The sequence below is a fragment of the Capsicum annuum genome, chromosome 8 (genome assembly GCF_002878395.1).
Source record: "Capsicum annuum cultivar UCD-10X-F1 chromosome 8, UCD10Xv1.1, whole genome shotgun sequence".
Taxonomy (NCBI): Eukaryota; Viridiplantae; Streptophyta; class Magnoliopsida; order Solanales; family Solanaceae; genus Capsicum; species Capsicum annuum.
Genome location: NC_061118.1, coordinates 34004253 through 34025100, shown reverse-complemented (window position 1 = coordinate 34025100; position 20848 = coordinate 34004253). Strand labels below are relative to the sequence as shown.

The 20848-nt window shown below is 30.8% G+C and overlaps 1 protein-coding gene across 1 annotated transcript; it reads left to right on the top strand.

Annotated features, from left to right (window-relative positions):
- The first annotated feature begins 1935 nt into the window (after positions 1–1935).
- LOC107845319 (E3 ubiquitin-protein ligase RNF25) lies at positions 1936–12755 on the top strand. Its single transcript, XM_016689569.2, has 7 exons — positions 1936–2184; positions 7592–7630; positions 8268–8405; positions 9807–9943; positions 10046–10152; positions 10720–10814; positions 11980–12755. The coding sequence occupies exons 1-7, from the start codon at positions 1957–1959 to the stop codon at positions 12382–12384; spliced, it is 1149 nt and encodes a 382-aa protein (XP_016545055.2). The 5' UTR covers positions 1936–1956; the 3' UTR covers positions 12385–12755.
- The last annotated feature ends 8093 nt before the right edge of the window (positions 12756–20848 follow it).

Below are 20848 nucleotides of genomic sequence, written 5' to 3'. Positions count from 1 at the left end.
ATTTTAAGTTATCCTATATCATCATTCGTCAATATAAATTTCTCTATAGGTATACCTCTTTAAAGATATTTGAAATCTTGAAAACAAGATCCGTACCTTCTACAATAAATAAATATGGTCTAATATATTAATGCAACATATATATTAATTTATTTTTGAAAAATCTATGAATAACTTATTTTTCGCGAAAACTATTTCAACAGGCGTATGATATCGATGGCCTGAGAATTATAACAACTTCGTAAATAAAAATTTTAAAAAAAGAAAAGAAAAAAAAATTTCAAGACATTATATATAATATAAAACCTTTTTTTTTTCCATATAAAATTGTAAGACTTCTCATTGAAGTTTTGCTTTGGTTAAGCCGCCCTTGATGGTTGGTTTTGTAAACTAAAAGCTTCCTCAGAATTTCGAACCCAACACAATTGTCATGATTTGATTTAAAGATCTTATTCATCTTCAACTTTCAATTAGTACAAATTTACTATTTCGTTTTATTTATTTCATGTTAGGGCATTCAAAATATTGATGCCTCTTTTTGGCACTACATCGTTTTACTATATATGTAGCCTTCAACTTTTAGTAGGCTTCTTCTATCAACTTTGAGTGAGTTCTCGCTTTTTCGGAGGACTTATTAGTAACAGTCCACTAATTTATTAGTTTCACGTTGTTAACTTAAGTGGTTTTCTCGGATATTAATTGCGTTCATGATGTAAATTCGAATCGTGATATAAAAAATTGAGATTAAGAAAAAATTCACAATTATTTTTATTAATAACAACTTAAAAAAAGTAGCTAATTTCACAAATTGCAAAACAAAAATGAAGAGCTGTCTCTTACCCAAGCAAACCATAAATAATAACAACACTATCTTTGGAAATTAAGCAAGCCACACAAATTAAATACTAAAAAGTGCTTCTCTCTAACTGTGGTGATAAAAAAATATATTAACAATCAGCGGCAAATTTACATTAAACAAAAATAAAACCACGTGAATATGTGGTTTTATATAAAACTAGGTATTTGATGTATTATATATTTTCTAAAGTTACAATAATATTTATTATCAATTGACATTCATGCTACAAGAACATTAATAGTGCATTTGACTAAAAATTGAGTTGTTTATTTTTACTAAATACCATTTTAGACTGTTCTCAGTATGTAAATGATAATTACTTAACTTTGAAATAAATTTAATTTATCACCATATTCTAAGAGTCTAACAATATAATTGAATAAATTCTTCCAATAAATCAATGGCTCCTTCTCCAAACTTCAATTCATATTAATACATGTGTAAAGTGAAATTATATAGAGTGTTCATTTTGAATTTTATATCTAATCATTCAAAAGAGTACTCCCTTTTCACCTTTATTCGTCAAGTTTTATTTTTCAAAAATCAAGCTACATAAAATTTAATTAATATTTTAAAATATAATTTTCATCATATTAATATATAAAATATTAAAATTTAGAGTATTTTTCATATAGTTTTTAAACACCTAAATTTAAAATTTATAATATTAAATTTAACTCTAAAAATTAATTAAATTGACTCAGAAATAATTAAATATGACAAATTAAAATGAATGGAGGGAGTAATATTTTTTTTTTGTTGGAAACTAACTCATCAGTTTTTTTGATTTTTTTTTTTTTTTTAAAAAGGAGGTGTTTGGCCAAGCTTTTGAAAGTGATTAAGAAAAAAAAAAAACTTTTCATAAGCTAAAAAATTTCTCCTGAAAAATACACAAAGCATATTTAAAAGATTTGGCCAAATATTATTATCATTCAAAAGAGTTCTTTTACTTTATTAATCACACACAAATTATTTCTCGTATACTTTTTAAAATTAATTGATTTTAGAATTTTAACCAAACAAACTGGTAAAAGCGTATTTGAATTAACTTATTTTTAAGTATTATTGATTTTTAATTTTTTTTTTAATTATTAAATATGAAGGAGCTCCACTATATATACGGTGTGTACAAAGTTATATACGGTGTGTGCAAAGTAAAACAAGGCCCACCTTTGGCACCAAAAATGGCGGAAGAAGAAGAAGTAGTTGCAGAAGTAGAAGCAGTGCAAGCTGTATATGGCGATGATTGTTTACTCCTAAATACGTACCCTCCTTCTTTTCATCTTCATATCAAACCTCGTACTGCCGATGACTCTTCTCAACAGGTTCTTTCTTTTTCTCAATTCAAATTACTTGTCTTTTTGTTTATAATTTTCTTGATAACCGTGATGTTGAGGTTAGTTTTTGCGCACCTCGACTAATTACACGTGAGGTAACTGTGTCTATCAAGGCTAGGACAGATTCGATTCTTGAAATTGCAGTATGATTTTGTTTTTCATCTTGGATTTAATCAAGGTGGTATCTGTAATGTTGAAAAAGATTAGCTTGGGATTTTTTGTAAGAGGATTGTGAGTTGGGGCAAGCGAAAAGATTCTTTTTTTTTATTTGGTTAATTAATGTGTTGCTAAGTTGTTAATGTGATACGAACTATAGGAGAATGAGACCCTAAAAGCTAGTTGTTGAGTGGAGAGCTAAGTATAAACCCCAAATTGAAATTCGGTATTCCCTCTGTTTCGATTTGTTTATCCGATTTTGACTTGACACAATGTTTAAGAATGTAAAGAAACTTTTGAATCTTGTGGTTGTGGTCTTAAATTGAAGATATTTCAGATGTACCAAAATGTCCTTTAATCTTTTGGTCTTAAACATGCTGTGCTGAAAGTTGAAATTAAAAAGTTGCTAAAAAAAAAGAGGAACGATGCATGTCTTTTGTAATGGACTATAAAGGAAAGTAGGACAAACAAGTTGAAATAGAGGGAGTACTTCTTTATTTGTGGATATCATCCTTGGCGATTATTATTGGGGGTTATTGGTTACCGATGGTGGTTATTACCACTGTTTATGCTAATCTTCCTTGTTTCATTCCTTCCAATTTTATCCATGTCACCAATGGCTGAAATCCTTGCAATGTGGAATCCAAGTCCTATATCTTGAACTAGGGTGACATATCTGCTTGAATAAGAATCTCAAAACCCGAGCTGTAAAAGAAGGGAAAAACTGTATGATGGAAAAGGAAATACAACCAACAACAACAACAATACATTGTATTCCCACATAGTGGGGTTTGGGGAAGGTAAAGTGTACGCAGTCCATACCACTACCTTTGAAGAAGGATGAAGTGGAGAGACTGTTCTTATAAACCCAACCCCTGGCTCAAGACAAAAAAGACAATAAACAAAGTCGTAATAAAACATAAACCAAGATGAAATAACAAAAATAAGACACCCATAGAGTAGTACTATACACTATCTAATCGAAAGCACACACCTCACCCAAACCCTCCGAACAAGAAACTCCAACCTACATGCATAGCCCAACGACTACTAGCATGGCTACACCAAAGCAATCCTATCTACTAGCTGCAACTCACTCCCACGAACTAGCCCTCTAACCTAATTCGTGTCCTCCATACCTTCCTATCTAGGTCATGTCCTCAGTAAGTTGTAACTGTTCCATGTCATGTCTAATTACCTCCCTCTAGTATTTCTTTGGCCTACCTTTTCCCCTCCTGAAACCATTCATAGCCAACGCTCACACCTACGAATTGGGGCATCTGTGGCCCTCCTCATCATATGTCCAAACCATCTCAACCTCACGTCCCGCATTTTGTTTTCCACCAAAGCCACTCGTACTTTCTCTTGAATAGTCTTATTCCTAACTCTATCTCCCCTAGTAAGTCCATGCATGCAACGCAACATCCTTATTTCCGCTACCTTCAACTTTTGGATGTGAGGCCAACAATTCGCTCCATATAGCATGGCCGTACGGACTGCCACTCTGTAGAATTTGCCTTTAAGCATAGAAGGCACCTTCTTATCAGACAAAACTCCAGAGGCGAGCTTCCATTTCATACATCCTGCCCCAATATGGTGACATCCTCATCAATCTCTCCATTCCCCTGAATCATAGACCTAAGATACTTAAAACTATCCCTCTTCATAATAACTTGGGAATCCATCTTCACTCCCACCTTGTCCTCATGCGTCAAATCATTGAGCTTGCATTTCAAGCACTCCGTCTTTGTCTTGCTCAGCCAGAACCCTTTAGACTCCAGAAAAGAAGAAAATTTGGGCTGAACCCTTTAGACTCCAGAAAAGAAGAAAATTTAGAAGAAACGAAAGAAGAATATGGAAAAAGTTCATTCATCGTCAAAATAAAAGGAAGTACAAAAGGGAAAAGTTCATTTATCACCAATACAGGGAAAAGTACAAAGACTTCCAATATACATAGGAGGATCTTACGCTTCACTGTGTTCTAGCTACGTTTTAGATAGGATAACTGCAACATAACAACCTAAAGAATGGGACCTGTGGCTAATTCGAAAATATTAGGAGCTACAATAAGCTGTCTTCTACTTAAGCTAAGCACACCTTGGAAACCTGTGGTCGAGTAGCAATTTAGCAGCTTTAAGTACCAGTTACAATCATTGTGTATTGATGGTAATATGCCCCTAGCGCACTTTCAATTTAGATTGGTAATTTGTCATTGCGTGTGTAGTTTTCCATATATCAATGTTCTCTCCAGTGTTTTTATAAGTGTAAGGCTTAAAAACATAACAAGGTCCACGGGTCGTGAACTGCCAAGCATTTAGTGAAGTACAGGGCTAGAGAAACACACAATTTTACCTTATCAAAAAAAAAAAAAAGATTTTAGGCCTAAATAATCAATTTGCAGTTAAAATCACTAATTTTAATGTCCCAATAACCCAATATTTATCAGCTCCTCAAAGCTGACATTCAAAGAACCGACTGCTATTTTTTGGTCACTTTGCTCGTCATCATTAGAAGTTCACACTTCTTTAAAGTGCCTGGCTTCACCTATAAGGCTATGATCCTCACTTACTGTCTGTTTTAAGTGACGAGTTGATAAATTTAATAAAACTGGCTTTCTCATTAATCATTAATTTTTGATCTTAATTTCATTATGTTTATATCAATTTTTTTTGGGGGAAGATATCTGAGTTTATTTAATTTTTGTCTTCATCCTGTCACCTGTTACAATTGGTTTCACTTCTTTTAAGGTTAATTTATGTTTATTTCTCCTTTCTATGCATCCATTGGAACTGTTACTGTAAACATTGGTGCTGTTCTTTCATAATTTAGTTTGAATTCCTTCCAAATCTGTCGTCGGCCACCTTCATAAGAAACGATATGGCAAGTAGGAACACAATGTAATCCAGATAGTCAGTCGTGGGGAAATAAAGGGGAAAAAAAGAAGAGGAGGAAATGTCAGAATTCAGGTGAGGAACAAATCTCCTCCCCCCCTCCCCTTTTTATTTTTTTAAATGAAGGAAAATTTCATTAGAAGACTAGAAGACATAAAGAAGATGCTGACAAAATTACAGGGAATAAAAGGAGTTGCTCTGTTACTCTATCTAATCTATACCTAAAGAGAAAACTCCATCCAGAAACTGTTTACAGCTAGCTACAGGAGCCCAATTTAAGCCACTAAATAAATTCATTAAGCATTCGGCTTTTAGTGTATGAAAGGAGTTGAGATCCCACCAAAACACCTGCGGTTCCTTTCATTCCAAAGACCCCTTCGAGTAGTTTTTTCTTCGGCAAATTGCCCTGAGGCAGGAACCATTGACAAATCTTTTCTCTACATGTAATTGCCGCTTACAAAAATTTCTTTGGGCAAGCACACTTGAACACCTCGTATGCAGTGCTGTCAAAGGGGAAAAAACATAGAAAAGTGCCTAATATTTGCTGGTCTAAGTGCAAAACACAATTGAAGGTTTTAGAAAAAAATAAACAAAAAGAAAATGTAATTCAAGAACAAATAATTCCAATCACAAACAGCAATTATAAGAACAAGCTAAGTGAAAAATCTGAAAATCAGTGAAATTTATGAAGTAAAAGCATGTAATTAAGTTAAAAAACCAGCATAAGGCTGGATGCTAAAGCCTAAAAGAGTTCTTAATTTTGGTATTCATCATATCAAGGCAGAGGCGGATCTAGGATTTTGAGGTTGCGGGTGCCATGTCACTTTTAACGTTAAAGCTACTACTCAAAAAGAATAATTTTTATGGGTGTCCCACTGGAATTTGGCTTGTTAGTAAGAGATTTTTGAAGGAAAATTTCATAGAAACATTATCGAAGAACCTAATTTTTACGTATTCATCTGGAAATCGGTTAATTTTTTGCTTTACGTTTTGCTATTTACACTGCTCCAAATAAGACAAATATTTTATCGATTTTATAGACTTTGGGTTTCGACTTGATTATTTGTCTTTTCAATTTGTATAGACAAATAGATCAAATAATAAAAATGTGAATACTATCGAAAACAACCTTTCTACTTCTCCGGAGGTAGTGTATGGACTGCATACATTTTACTCTCCTTAGAACCCACTATGTGGGAATACACTGGGTTTGTTATCGTTGTTGTTGTTATTACTATAAATTGTGTAAACAAGAGTTAAATTCAACTTATCAGTCAGCGTGAAAGTACAAAATAGTTGCCAACATTCAATGGATATTTCCAATTCCATTGTTAAGAAATTATAACATCATGCCAAGCATCATTATTATGATTTACGAGGAGAGGTTAACTATAAATTTGAAGGAAGAAGGAATCTTCAATTATGTTCTACACTTAAGTTAAAAATTCTTAAAACAAAGATTACCCCAAAAAAAAGGAGTCAAACAAAGATTAAGTCAAGAGGAAAAAAAACTTATAGAAAATTGAATAACAAACAAAAAGTAACAAAATACTGTTGGCGTCTAGACTTGAACTCTGGTATACACCCCTGTATCAAGGCCTTAAGCTGCGCCTCATCTTGAGCATCAAGTAACTTCAGGGTTAAGCATGCTTCAGTTAACTCTTTGACAACACAACAACAACAACTATGCCTCAATCCCAGAAAGTCAGACTCAGCTATATGACCTGACCATCTTTCCATGTCAGCTTGAGACAGATAAAGCTTTTCTTTTTTGGACTTGGTAACGTTGTATTATATCACAACAGTACATGGGTTTTACTGAAACCTTATATACAGATGTACTCCAAACTCCACTGCTCTATGTCTATATTGAGTCTAGAACATCAACTATAGTGACAGTACCATTTGAGTATAATTGATTACACCAACAACATAACAATAAAGTAGTTTAGTTTAACTTTCTGCACACTATTCTGTATGCTCTCAAAATGATACAGATAAACCTTTGACAGCAATACTTTATGAATTGCCTGGATCAAAATTTTCTTGTTTAGTTGCAACTTGGCTGGTGTAAGAAAATGCAGAGGCGGAGTCTGATAGAGATATTGATGGAGTCTGATAAAGATGAGATACACGCTATGCACACGATGACGAAGAGAACTGATATAGGAGTAGTTCATGTTTTCTAAGGCTGTCAATATTTGCTGATAATTTCAATTAATCTGATGAAGTGGCATTCTGCTTGACAGTTCTTTTTCTTCTTTGATTTACTGTCTACTTTTCCTATTCTTTATGTTGTATTTTGCTATAGGAAAATAGTTTCAAGTTAACTTTCCCCTGTTCTGCAGTTTGTGGAAGCAATCATTGAAATCCAGGCTGGTTCAAAGGTACTGTTAGCTTCCAATTCATCATTTGTTGGATGATGAATTTTTGGTGTGAATACAATGTTACCCTATTCTCACTGTCAGTGTGATTCCTTTTTTTTTTTTGGTTTTGTGGAATGGTAACATGTTATGTTCATCAGAACCCAAAAAGGGCTGGTATCTAATATTTACGAGTACAAACCCCTGTAAATATTCTTATAAGGAGTCAAAAAAGTCTATCAACGATTCTACATTCCTGATAAAAAAAGGTCTATCAGTGGTTCTGCATCATCTACAAAATGTTCTTTACATCAAAAGATGAAAAAGAGAAATGCATGTACTCTTGATTTTCTAGGTTGAGCTACCCTTGCCTTCAAACATCTTGCATACCGCCCTTTCCAAATTGTCCAGAATATGCAAGTTGGAACAATCTGTCACGGTGGTTTCTTTTTGGGGGTGATTGATTACCATTTGAGCCTTGTTATCTAATTCATCTGCGTTTTGTTATCAAATTTCATCTTTTTTGCCCCATCTGATAGCTTTGTGCAGTCCACCCACGCTTGTGTCCCATTTTGTGTCGTAGTTAACTAGTTCATGCAATAGCCATGCTTGTATGCAGGTTTCATATTTCTTTCCTGCACTAATATAATTATTTTGGCAGTATCCTGACGAGCCACCTGCAATTAGAATTGTTGATTCCAAGGGCCTTGATGAGCAAAGGCAAAAACAATTGATAAGTTGTATTTCTGAAAGGGCTACTGAACTCTCCTCGTGTCTAATGCTTGTAGCACTTTGTGAGGTAACCATTGCACCGTTGAGATCCAGTTCGGTGATTGATGACAATTTATCCTCTTTTATAGTTTTATTAAAACATAGCTCCAGAATCTCAGAACTCTCATTATGATAAATAAGAATACCTGTATACTTTGGTTCTTTTTGTCCTGAATTTTTTTTAAAATATGCATGCTTTTCCTTATGTACTTAGGACAGAAAAAGAGGACTTCTATATTTCAAGGGGAACAGGTTTTTATATAGAGAAGCTCCTAGGTTTTTGGTTGAACGGTACAGAAGTACAACCATGTATGAGTTGAGTGCATGTCACGAGTTCCACTTCTACACCGCAGTCTGGTAGTTAAGCAGAAAATCAAACAAATGTTTCCTCATTTTCTGACCTGTGAGTCCACCAGAGTTGGAAAACTAAATCACACGGGTTTCCTCAGTTATAAGAGAATTACCAAAAGAAGACAATTGTGGTTCCTGTTGGTTCTGACTTCTGATACCTTTTGTACTATTTTGTTGGGTTAATGATCTTTTTCGCTTGAGTTTGACTATGTATTTACTTATTTTATATAATATACATTTATATTAGAAACCATAAATTTACGGGTATTTTAACTTGGCTTAGCGGCAGGGTGCTCAGGTTCTTTCTGATAGCAAGTCTAGTAGTGAAGTGTTGGAATCAGTTGAACTTTTATGGGCTAGATATGGGTATTGTTCATGTACGAGCAATTATGCATTTATTTTTTCTTTCAAAGATTTAAGGCCTATATGTTGGAATGTCCTAGAAAATTTTCTTATATAATTTGGGGCAACCCTCCTTTGACAATCCAAAGAAAAATAAACAGAGACATTTCAAGATACAATCTCTTTGAGCAAAGTTTGAAGGTCGGAAGCACCTTATTTTGTTGAATGAACGAGCTATTGATGTGTAGTTCCTTGTACAAATTTCTTGGTTTGCTAGGCTTCCTCAGTCTGTTTTGGTTGAAATTTGCTTTAATCTTCCTTCTCGGTCTTAAAAGATGTGAGGAAAGATTCAGGAAAAGTCCCTTTTGTTTTTTCCTAATAATCTTGAGAGGCAGTCAAATGAATTCAAAGAACATACTGATATTTTTGCAGCAGATCTGGAGCAAAGTAGATGTAGAATAGCATATATTTTATGTTCAGTTTCAATAAGGATATTGAAGTTTGTTAGGTTGCAGATGTCAGTCAAGGAAGTATCTGTCCTTTATATGCTTGATTGATCCTGGATTTGTTTTAGTTTTTTTAATGCTAATGAATAATTCTATTTTTGATTTTAAGAATAAGCATTTACATCAGAGGCTCACGTTTTATGAGCTATAATAACTCAGGCAATGTGTTGCTAAATGGTCCAAATAATTGTTAGAATTTCAGAAAGTTAATGCTCTGAATGTATTACTAGGAAGCAGTGGAGCGGCTTTCGAGTATGAATCACCCTGACGGAGAGTGTCCATTGTGCTTGTATCCATTAGTTGATGAAGATTCAGCAAGCTCTGAGCCATTTATGAAACTGATGTCTTGTTTTCATTGCTTTCACTGGTAAATTTTGTTGGTAGACCTTTTTATTATGATAACTTTGTCTACTGTCTGAAAGATACGTGGTTGCAACTTTAAAATCATTTATTTTTCTTACTGCTGCAGTGAGTGCATCATCAGATGGTGGAATTGGCTTGAGCTACCCAAAGAATCTGATTCCCCTTCAGCTTCTGGTTCTGCTTCATCTTCTCGAAATATCAGGGATCAGGATGGTCAGTTGCAATGAAATTGATGCCTTAGGATTTGAATTGTTTTATGGCATACTCTTCTTTCATTTTCTTCTCCTGCTCGAATTAGATTTAGAAAAGGTCAAAAGGATTTTGTTGAGAAGCAAGGACAGGTCTTTTAGGAGAATTTAAAAAAAAAAAGAAAAGAAAAACTCCAAAAAAAAAAAAAGGAAAAAAGACAATAGGATGACAGATGCACAAAAAAGGTTTTGTGGGCTCAACCAATTTCTGGGGAACCCATGTGTCCTGTCAACTTTGCCAAGGAATGGTTATTTTTGACCAATTCACTTGACTAATGAAATTCTGTAGAAATATTTCATGTATTCACATATTCTCTGCATGCATGGTCTAGTTGCAAGAGTAATAGTACTTTTTAAAAGGTTTCTAATTTTTAAATATTTTCCACATGAGTGTTTACAGTTGGGGGTTTTAGGGGACAAACCTAGGGTGAATTTTTATTTTTATCTGTGTCTTTTTTGCGGACATAGTTTTCCAACATTTATTGTTCCATAGCTCACTAGTTATCTTGGTTGGTGATGTGTAATTCAACAGAAGAAACTAGGAGGAAGTGCCCGGTTTGTCGCAAGTCTTTTCTTGCAAAGGACATTGAGCACGTGCTTGACTTTGTGAAGACTCAACATGCTGTGGTAAGTTACGCAAATATCTTCAATTATTTAACAGTCAATTCATATCTTTTCTCGAATTTCTAGATAGGGAAAACACTTTGATTGCTGAAATATTGTAACAGCTGCTCCTATCTAAGTTGAGCGGACTCTTCACTTTTGATGCCACACCTGTGTTGGATTCTCCAAAGATACACTATTTTTGGAGAATCTGACACACACCCGTTAACATTTTTGAAGAGTCCTAGTATAATATAAGCTCCTATGAAAATTCCTGGTTTCATCAAGAAAGATTTCTTGTCCCTTAATTGTGCAAGTAAACTCCTCACAAGCATAAAGAATTGCAAAGTGTTATATAGAAATCCTTTTTGTGAATGTGTTTGAACATCCAAATATAGAACGTTAAGGTAATTGATGGAGTTACCTATGGTCTTTATAAGCTTTTGTGGATGTCCTTGTGCATCCGATGTGATGTATTATGCATCTCTTTTTTTTTCTAACACAAATTTTTAAATTTTTTGAGAATTAAGCGTTAGCTCATTGGTTAATTTCTATATCCTCCTTTTTCTTCATTGTATTGGCTTTTTAAAAAGTTAGTAGGAATTGTTGGTAAATTAATGGTGAGGGAGTAAGAAGTTGTGGGATTGTATACAGCATTTGCCGAAGAATTAAGAAACAGATAAGAAAAATAGTTTGAGGAGCTACGCACGACTGTCCAGACCAATAGGCAAAAGTTCACGGATAGAAATAAAAAACTTGGTGAATACATTGATTGCACGTCATTCGTTTCCCACCCCATCTCCACCACACCCATCATCCACTATAATGAGGATGATAAGAGGATTAGGCAGATAACTTGTCAAAAAAGAAGAAGAGAGGATTAGGCAGATATACACACAGCCTCGGTTTTATGTGTGGATTATGATTCTTGTAAACTCTTTATAGTGACTGTTTATGGATGTTTGGTTTCTATATTGAGCTTTTAGAAGTCAAACTGTAAAAGGTTTGCCTATTAAATATGGAACAAAAACTCGGAAACCTGATATGTTAAATCTGAAACAGTATACAGTTTGTTAGTGCCCCTAGTTACTAAATGAGTGTTTATTTTTTGTTCAGTTACAACGATTTGGTATTTTTATTGGAATTTCTTTGGAAGATCTGTTGATATCTGTTCACTGTTTGAATCCAGAGCTCCGGCGGATCTGAAGTCAACAATGATGGCACAGTTCTTTTCTCAGAATCAGAAAAATTAAGAAGAGAGAAATTTGCTGCAATACTGCAACTCCAGCAAGAGAAGGGTGGCTTAATTGAACTAAAAAAGCATGAAGTGTTGCGGCCAGGTATTTATCTTCCACAACCCGCTGCATTACCATCGACAGCATCCACCACCGAGGGAAGTGAGCAACAAGACAGAGATCCGGCAGCCAAATCCAGAACAAATCCTAGTGGTTCCACAAACAAACAGAGTACCAGTAGAGCAAGGAACTCCGGCACTAAGAAACACCAGGGGCACAATTCAAGAAAACAAGTCCCTCACAACTCAAGAAAACAAGTCACTCAGTGGGTTAAGAAAGAAAACAGTGATACAACATGATATGAGATTTTTATTTTTTTTAAAAAAAGGAAGCTGAAAGGAACGAAACCATTGGTTATTTTTGTTATTTATCGGCCTGCTTACATGATCAATTCTGATATATCGGGAAGCCAAGGAAGTTGGCAGATAGACACCAGCTACTGTTTGTTGCGCAGAGAGTGTCGCGATTAGAAGTGATAGATTTCTCATTTGTAAGGTTTCTGCATCTTCTTGATATCTTTCTCCAAGATAAAATATATATTAGACTTTTCAAGAACAATTGCTTGTGTGTTGTTCCAGCTCTAAACTGAGCCTGAGGCAATGCTGTGCTTTCACTGTATAAATCTGACTGCAGCTCTTCCCAACAGATAAAAAGTTCATTTTATGGTTCAGGGGTGGACGATTTATTCATTCAGTCCAAAGACTCAGGACGTTCCTAAAATGTCGATTATTCGGAAATTCAATATAATGGGCGTTTGTTGGCATTCCAGCCTTTTTTCTACTTTCCAGGCCTATATGAAAAAGAAGGATAAACAACATAAATTTCAATCTCTATGAAAGTAATTACATAGGATTCCGGTTATATTCTCTCTCTTAATTTTTGAAAAATACTTATACATTATTATGTCTCTTATACATTACTATAATATATGAGGTGAATCAATTTGCATATAATTATGGAAATAAAGTATGATATCATTATTATCTCTCACAATTAACGTCATTAATTAATGCACTGATTTTATGGAGGCAGAAAAATAGTAACTGATAAATCAAATTCAAAATTAGTTAGTAATGATAAACTTCAAATCAATCAATATATATATATATATATATAAAAGAGGCTTAGAAAATTAATGACGTGGCGCTCTCTAAGGCCTAGAATTCTATTTGTTTTTTTTGTCATTTTTTTGAGCTTTTTAATTCATTTTTCAAGTTTAAAAGGAGTAATTATTTTGAGCTTTTAAATTGATTTAATATTTGATTGAATTTGAAAAGGCATTATACATACATTGAATATTCATTTGCAAGAGTTAAAAGTAGTTAACCCACAAACTTTGAAATAAATCTCACTTAACCTTTCATTCAGCCCACGTAACATTGATATATACGTTTTCCATGTTTCCTATAGTATATATTATTCTTTCTTTTTGAGTCATGTTTATCTCCATCTTGTGTTCTTTTACATATTTTATTGTGCACCGAAAAAAATATTCAGTAACCAAAATATTGTGCATGACCTTCTTAAGCTTTCCATTAGTAGATTATTAGTATTTTGTGACTATAAATTTGAGCCAATGATGGAGTAAGTATTAGACCATTATGAAATTGTAATTCATTTGTAGTTGGAGAAGTACGAAATTGTCTTGTTTCCTTTTTCCTTTTCCGATATCATTTTTCAGTTTCTTTCTTGTACTAATATTTTCATATTTGGTTCAAAAATAATTGTTTTTTTTTCCCTTATTTTTCTTTCTTGTCTCCAAGGCTGTATTTTATTTAAGCAAGAATGTAATATGTGAAATTTTATTTATTTTCTTACAATTTTTATTTGCAATGCATTAGTTTGTGTGATGTTTTATTTTTGCAGAAATAAGAGAAGACTCAAAAATCATCATAAAAAGATTTATGAAGAAAGGGACAAATTCATTATCGTCACTGGCAACTTGACATGAATATTTTTTTTGGTAATGTTTTTTCTATTTTTTTTTATAGCTGAATAGTATAATATTGATACTTTTAAAATTTGATGTGGTATAAAAAAGACGTTTGATGATCTACATTTGATCACATGCAAAGAATCAGAATTCTTTTTTATATTTAAAATGTTTAAATAGCTTAATTTTATTTTTACTGATTGTTTATTTACTCCCACTTTGTTTTTCTTTTAAATACGAGGCATCGAAGAGGAATGAAAAGGTTGTGTATTAGAGGAGTTTAAAGTTCTTCATTTTTTGTTATTGTTACTGCATTTTGAGTGAGTGAAAGAAGAAAAGACTAAAAAAATTTTTATTGTGGGCGAGAGCTTGATCTCTTCTTTCTTCATCATTTTACAAATGAATTGACTAATGAACTAATTATGCCAAAAGAATGTAGGCAATTTTTTTCTAAGAGAAAAAAAAAGTAACATTTAAATTTAATTGAAAATTAACAATCATTTTATAATCACTAATATGCTAACAAATTATGTTATGGACTATGGTTATATTTATGTTTGATTTTTTTTCTTTACTTTTTTGAAAGTCTTTTCCTCATCGTTTCTTTATTTAATACAATTCAACTTAAACTATCACTGATGTGGCATGCCTCAATGAGCTTCATTTCTATTTATCTATTTTCTCATTTTCTTGAATTTTTCTCTAATTTTATATTTAGAAAAATTTCAGAAAATTAGTTACTCTTTACCGTTTCTCTTTCCTCATTATTACTGTTATTTATTTATTTTTCAATAATTATTATATTGCCTTCTTTTTCTTCGTGCAATTATTAAATATATATCATCTATATTTATTACTTTCCTTATTTTACAACTTTATTTACTTTTTTATTCTCTCATTCTTAAATTAAGAAATTTTTGTAAAGGAAATGGTATCCTAACCTAACGTATGTTAGATAACAAAATCATTCAGAAAAGTGGAAAATAATATATTAGCAACAAGCTATATAGATATAAAAAAAGTATAATAGCAAAAAAGTATATTTGGTAAAGTGTAATACAATAATAAAAATAAGAGAAGAAATATTTTTTAAGTTTCTTTTACAAAAATAATTAGTGTATTATTATTATTATTATTATTATCAGGACAATGCATTTATCTAATATACATTTAAATCATCATCAATTGAAATTAGTACACATTTTAAGTAAATGAAAAATGAAAGGACCAAATCCCTTTTATTTTGCAAAACTGTTTAATTTTTAGCATATAAAAAAGATGAGCTGAGTATCTGACTTATTAACTTTGCCTCTTTTCTTTTTGAAATGTTATTTTCTTAAGAAAATTGAGGGGTCGTTTGGTGGAGTGTATTGGCAAAAATAATGCATGCATTAATTAATGTATTATGAATATCTTGTTTGGTACAATTTTTAGTCTATGTATAATTAATGCAAACATTAGTTATACACTCTAATGTGTATTAAGGTGTGTATTACTAATACCATCCATTTTTTATGTATTAGTAATGGAAAGGCTTTAATACATGCATTAACTTATTAAATGACTTTAATACCCCTCAATTTCCCGCTCAAAACATTTCACCATTCCTTTTCTCGCCATTTTAATTTGCAATAGTGAATCTTTTCAAAATATTTCACAATTTTTTTCCACCATTTTAATCTACAACAATAAATAATTGATTTAAATAATTGTAACATATTTTTGCTTTGCTTCGAGAGTCTTTAAAAAGATAAAAAAAAAAGTTGAGAATATTTCTTAATTTTATGTCTTATATTTTATTTTTGTTTCGACTATGTTAATCCGTTGGCGTAATAATTCATACGCAAAGACGAAGGTCTTGCAATTAATTCGAAACCTCTATATACTAGTTCAACAATACTAATTATATTTGAAATGACAAAAGAATTTTGTTGCAAAAAAAATGTACAAAATCAAAGAAGGGTATTTTTGTAAACAAACATTTCTTTTATAGAAATTATGTAAGATGTATTATTTCTTATACATCAAACCAAACAATGTATAAGAAATAACACATGCATAACTAATACAAGCATTATTAATGCAAACATTATTAGTACACTATATTTTGCATTATTCTTATACACTCTATCAAACGACCCCTGAAAGTGATACTATTTCATGGTCCTTCTAAAAATCTTCTATATAGTAAAAATAATTATGACCATAAAAAAAATGTGATGTAGTGAATGGAGTTGTACCTCGCTTAATTGATCGAGTAATACACTCAAATCTAAAGGTGGATAATTTTTTGTTAAAGATGGAGAAAAAAGATTGTAAAACGACTATGACTAACAAAGGATGCGGAATAGTGGATGAAGTTGCACCTCGCTTAATTGGTCGAGTAATACACTCAAATTTGAAGAAGGATAAATTTTGTTGAAGATGGAGCAAAAAGATTGTGAAGATAAATAGTAAAAAACAAGTTATTGTTGTGTGAAGCGATTTCAAGCTGCAATTATTTTCTATTTGTAATATTTTTTTTGTCATTCTGATGCAAACTGATCAAAAATAATGTTTATACTTCATCGTAAATAATGAGAATATGAGGTTTTATATTGCCTCAAAAAAACTCTATGAGGTGTTACATTTTGAAAAAAAAAATATCAATCTAACAGAGAAATTTATAGAAAGAGTGAGGAAAGTGTCCAGGGAAAAAGAAGAATTATTTGAAGAAAGAATTATTCTATTTATAAAATTCATACTAAATGAAGAAAAAAATTAATTTAAAAGAAGATATTATTCCATAAACATAAAAAAGAAGGAAGATCAATGAGGTTAAAAGATAATATAATAAAGAAAATGAACGAAAAAGGAAATGAAAAATTAATAAGATATAAAATGGCATATAAGGAGCTGAAAATGATGTTTGTCATTATTTCTTTTGACTATTTTACGCTGCTAATTCCTTACCTTCTTTTATGTTTTTATTTAAAATGTTTTTTCCTCCTTCATTTTTTCTTGTGTATTTTTTTATTAAAGTTAATATTTTCAGCATTAAATTTAAAATGTTAAGAAGCACTAAAAATCTTACTATTATGTAGTTGTTATTTATAAGAGATAATTTCATTTATTCATATTTTGGTGAAATCTCTCTCAATTAAGTGTGGATAAAAAAGAAATAATAGCTAATGATATTTTCTCAATTTGAATCTCAACTTTTAAATATATCTCTAAATACTCTTCAAATTAAAAATTACAACTCTTTTAGATACCACTTATTAGGACTTTAAAGCATAAACACTTTTGACATGATAAAAATTTCAACTTCCTTTTGCTTTTTAATGGTTTATAGTTTTGTGAAATTAAATTTTGTGAAGAAAAGGAGTTTATTTCAAAAGTAAACATATATAATCAATCTCTCTCATATTAATATGATGAAAGAATAATCTTAAAATGTAAGTTAAAATGTACTAAGTTTAACTTGCGAGAAACAAAACATGACAAATAAATTAAATATGAGAGTAATAAGGCGTGTTTAGCTACTTAATTATTTTATCATACATTATTTGTCAAATGAGTTTCAGTTATACCATTTGTATTAGTGTATTAGATTAACAAATTCTTTTTCCTGTATTTTAAAATTAAAATTTATATACCTACAATATAAATAATTTGGTTTTGAATACACTTTTATTCTAAAATCAAATATGTATACCCTTGTATTAAAAGAATTCTATAATTAAACCTTATGGGTATAATCTCCATAACTTATTAAAACATAATTATTAAAAAAATATTATTTATTTATTTTCTCCTTTTATGAAGTTTTTCTCATTTAAAAAAATTAAGTGATTAAGTTAAAGGATAACCCAATAATCATACTAAAAATGAAAGGTTGATTACTACTCATTATTAGCAGCAATCATTAATATAATATCATAAAAGGAAAACAAACGTTTTCTATAGCCCTGAAAGTCAATTAGTGCTCCTATAGGTCATTTATCTATTAACATTATTCCTCCGTTGAATAGTATTTTTTCACTATTGACTTGATACACTCTAATAAACACTAAATAATATGGATTTTACTATATTACTCAATATGTTAAATTTAATATTTTGAGAAATGTATTAGATAATGAGTAATATTCAAATTAAGAGTAAAATAAGCACAAATGAATAAATTATCTAATAATCTTTTAAACTAAACAAGAAATTATTAAACATCAATTTTTAATATAATGAACAAATAAAAATGGACGGAGTTTAAAGAAAGTACTATCTTTATTTTATTTATTTACGAAATGATCATCTTTGAGATTTTACATACCAAAATTAATGTGAATTACAAATTTGATGGTAAGTAAGAATCAATAGAAATATCTTAATGATTAAGTATTAGTATTGAAAGTAAATTTTCATATTATACACCATGAAGTAATTAGTTTCCCTTATGTTACGTTACTTACCGAGAAAATTTAGCTCCTGCCTTCACTTTCTTTCGGTAAAAACTTACACGCACCCGATATATACACCAAACTAATATTTTTTTACCATAAAACTAGAGCAAGGCCTAATTGAAAATGAAGCGAATTGTTGATTGTGTCATAAAGACCCTTATGTCCACGCCCCAATCGCCCCCCCGGAGGAAGATGTGCATCTAATTAAATCAAGTAAAATATATGTTGATTAATCTTGGTTAAGTAACATGAACTTTAAATTCAAACACATGACATGCATGTATTGACTTGGTGTATACACCGGGTGCGTGTAAGTTTTTTCCCTTTCATTTTTCATTAAAAGCACTTTCAATTTATTAAGAGGACATTATTAGAGTGTTGTTTTGGAAAATAGAATTCTGATTTTAGGGGATTTTACATTAATTTAGGAGATTAATTAAAAAAAATGCTTTTTGACAATTAATTTTAAAAATAAAAATAAAATATAGCCACAGTACGTGAAGTATCCAATATAGGCTTGTAATAATGAAGGAAAAGAAAAAGAGAAAGAAAAATTTGTACATAGTTTTTGCCAAAATTAAATATTATTTTAAAAAAATTCTTTAATTTCATTAGTTTTGATCCATTTAGAGGGTTGGCTATGAGCTTTCAAAGTGTGTATTTTTCTTCACTTTTTTACTATTTTTTTCTTTATTTAGCGTTTAATAAAAAAGCTTGCCAAAAAAAACTATAAATAAGAATTAAATGTACAAGTATTATATATTATTATTTTATTTATTTCGAAAAGGAAAAAAAAAAGAAGAGAAAACCATAATGTGAAAAAACAAATTTTTACTGATAGTCCATTTGACCAAGTTTATTTTTATCCAAAAGTGTTTATTTTTTTTTTTAAATTGCTTATTTAAAAAAATTGAGGTATTAGACCAAACTTCTCTAAGAAAATAAGTGCTTATGAGAAGTAGAAGAAACAATTTTCATAAACTAAAGAAAAAAAATAGTTTCCTTCAAAAGTACTTTTTTTTATATATAAAAAAAAAAAACTTTTGAGAAAAATACACTTAAAAGCTATTTTAAAAGCTTGATCAAATGTAAATTATTGCTCAAAACTTCTTACTCAATTTATTGGCCATACAAATTACTTCTCACCAAAAATTACTATTTTGAAAAGCACTTTTCAAAATAAATATTTTATAAGCTTGGCCAAACATGCTATAAGATTCCCCTTGTATTATATATTATAAACTAAAAATATGATATAATCAAACTAATTTCAAGAAATAAAATATTATTGTATTTCAATTAAAAAATTTATTGCATAAAAGAAATTTATGACTGCGCGAAGTGCGGTCAAGTACCTTGGTATTAATATAACAAAGTAGTAGACTTCTTTCATAATTATGCACCTTAAAACACGTAATATTTTCATTTTCTCCTAAACAATCGACAATTTCTTCTTCTTTTTTAACCACTAATTAAATACCCCTAATCAATTAACAAATTCTTTTTACCACTAATAAACTTTAAAAATAAAACCTTCTCAATAGCCATCTACAATCTACCCCATAATAAACTTTAAAATAAAACCTTCTCAATAACCATCTAAGAAACACAAAAAAAGGGTAAACATAGAATCAGACTGCCAAAATAAAAAAAAGACAACCCGAAACACAAAAAAAGGATAAACATAGAATCAGACTGTCAAAACAAATAAAAGACAACCCGATACAACAGTATGTGTAAACCTTATACAAGTCATAATATAATCTTATACAGTTTTACATGTATGTGTAAACCTTATACAACTCAATCTTATACAGCTCGGACCAGACTCCATTGCAAAATTTATACTTTACGGATTAACCACTTTCAAATAAATAGCAAAAAAAACAAAGATCTGACTTTGAAATATATGAAAAAATACAAAAAAATTCAACTCTCACAATGGTATTGAATTACAAAAGCGGATACTTTGATGAGTACATACCTGCAGCAAAGAAAAATTCGAATCCAAATTTAATTTGGTAAAGTTGAAAAAAAAAACCCTTAAAATTAAATGAAGAAGGTGAACTTTGCTCAGTTAATGATTGATAACTGAATAATTTGAAACTCCCTAGATCACGTTAGCTTGATTCTAGGCGTAAATAAAGGAGCACAGATATGGAGTAAAAAACGGTGCACAAAATATGAAGCAGAAAACTTATTTTGGTTAGTATAAGGGGATGAGAGAGAGAGTAAAAGTAAGAGATTTTATGTAATTAATATGAGATTTTTGTAATTATTTTTCAAAATAGAAATTTTATGTAATATTTAATATGAGACTCTTGAGCGTGAATATCTGATATGTTGTTTGCTGTTGAAGAATTTTTGGTTAGGCGGTTTATATAATCC

Bases quoted from the DNA above. Each gene is read 5' to 3' on its own strand.
- LOC107845319 (XM_016689569.2), top strand. From the start codon at position 1,957: ATGAAGGAGCTCCACTATATATACGGTGTGTACAAAGTTATATACGGT. The intron at 8,406-9,806 runs GTAACCATTGCA...ATGTATTACTAG, and splicing joins TGCTTGTAGCACTTTGTGAG to GAAGCAGTGGAGCGGCTTTC. The intron at 10,815-11,979 runs GTAAGTTACGCA...GTTTGAATCCAG, and splicing joins TGAAGACTCAACATGCTGTG to AGCTCCGGCGGATCTGAAGT.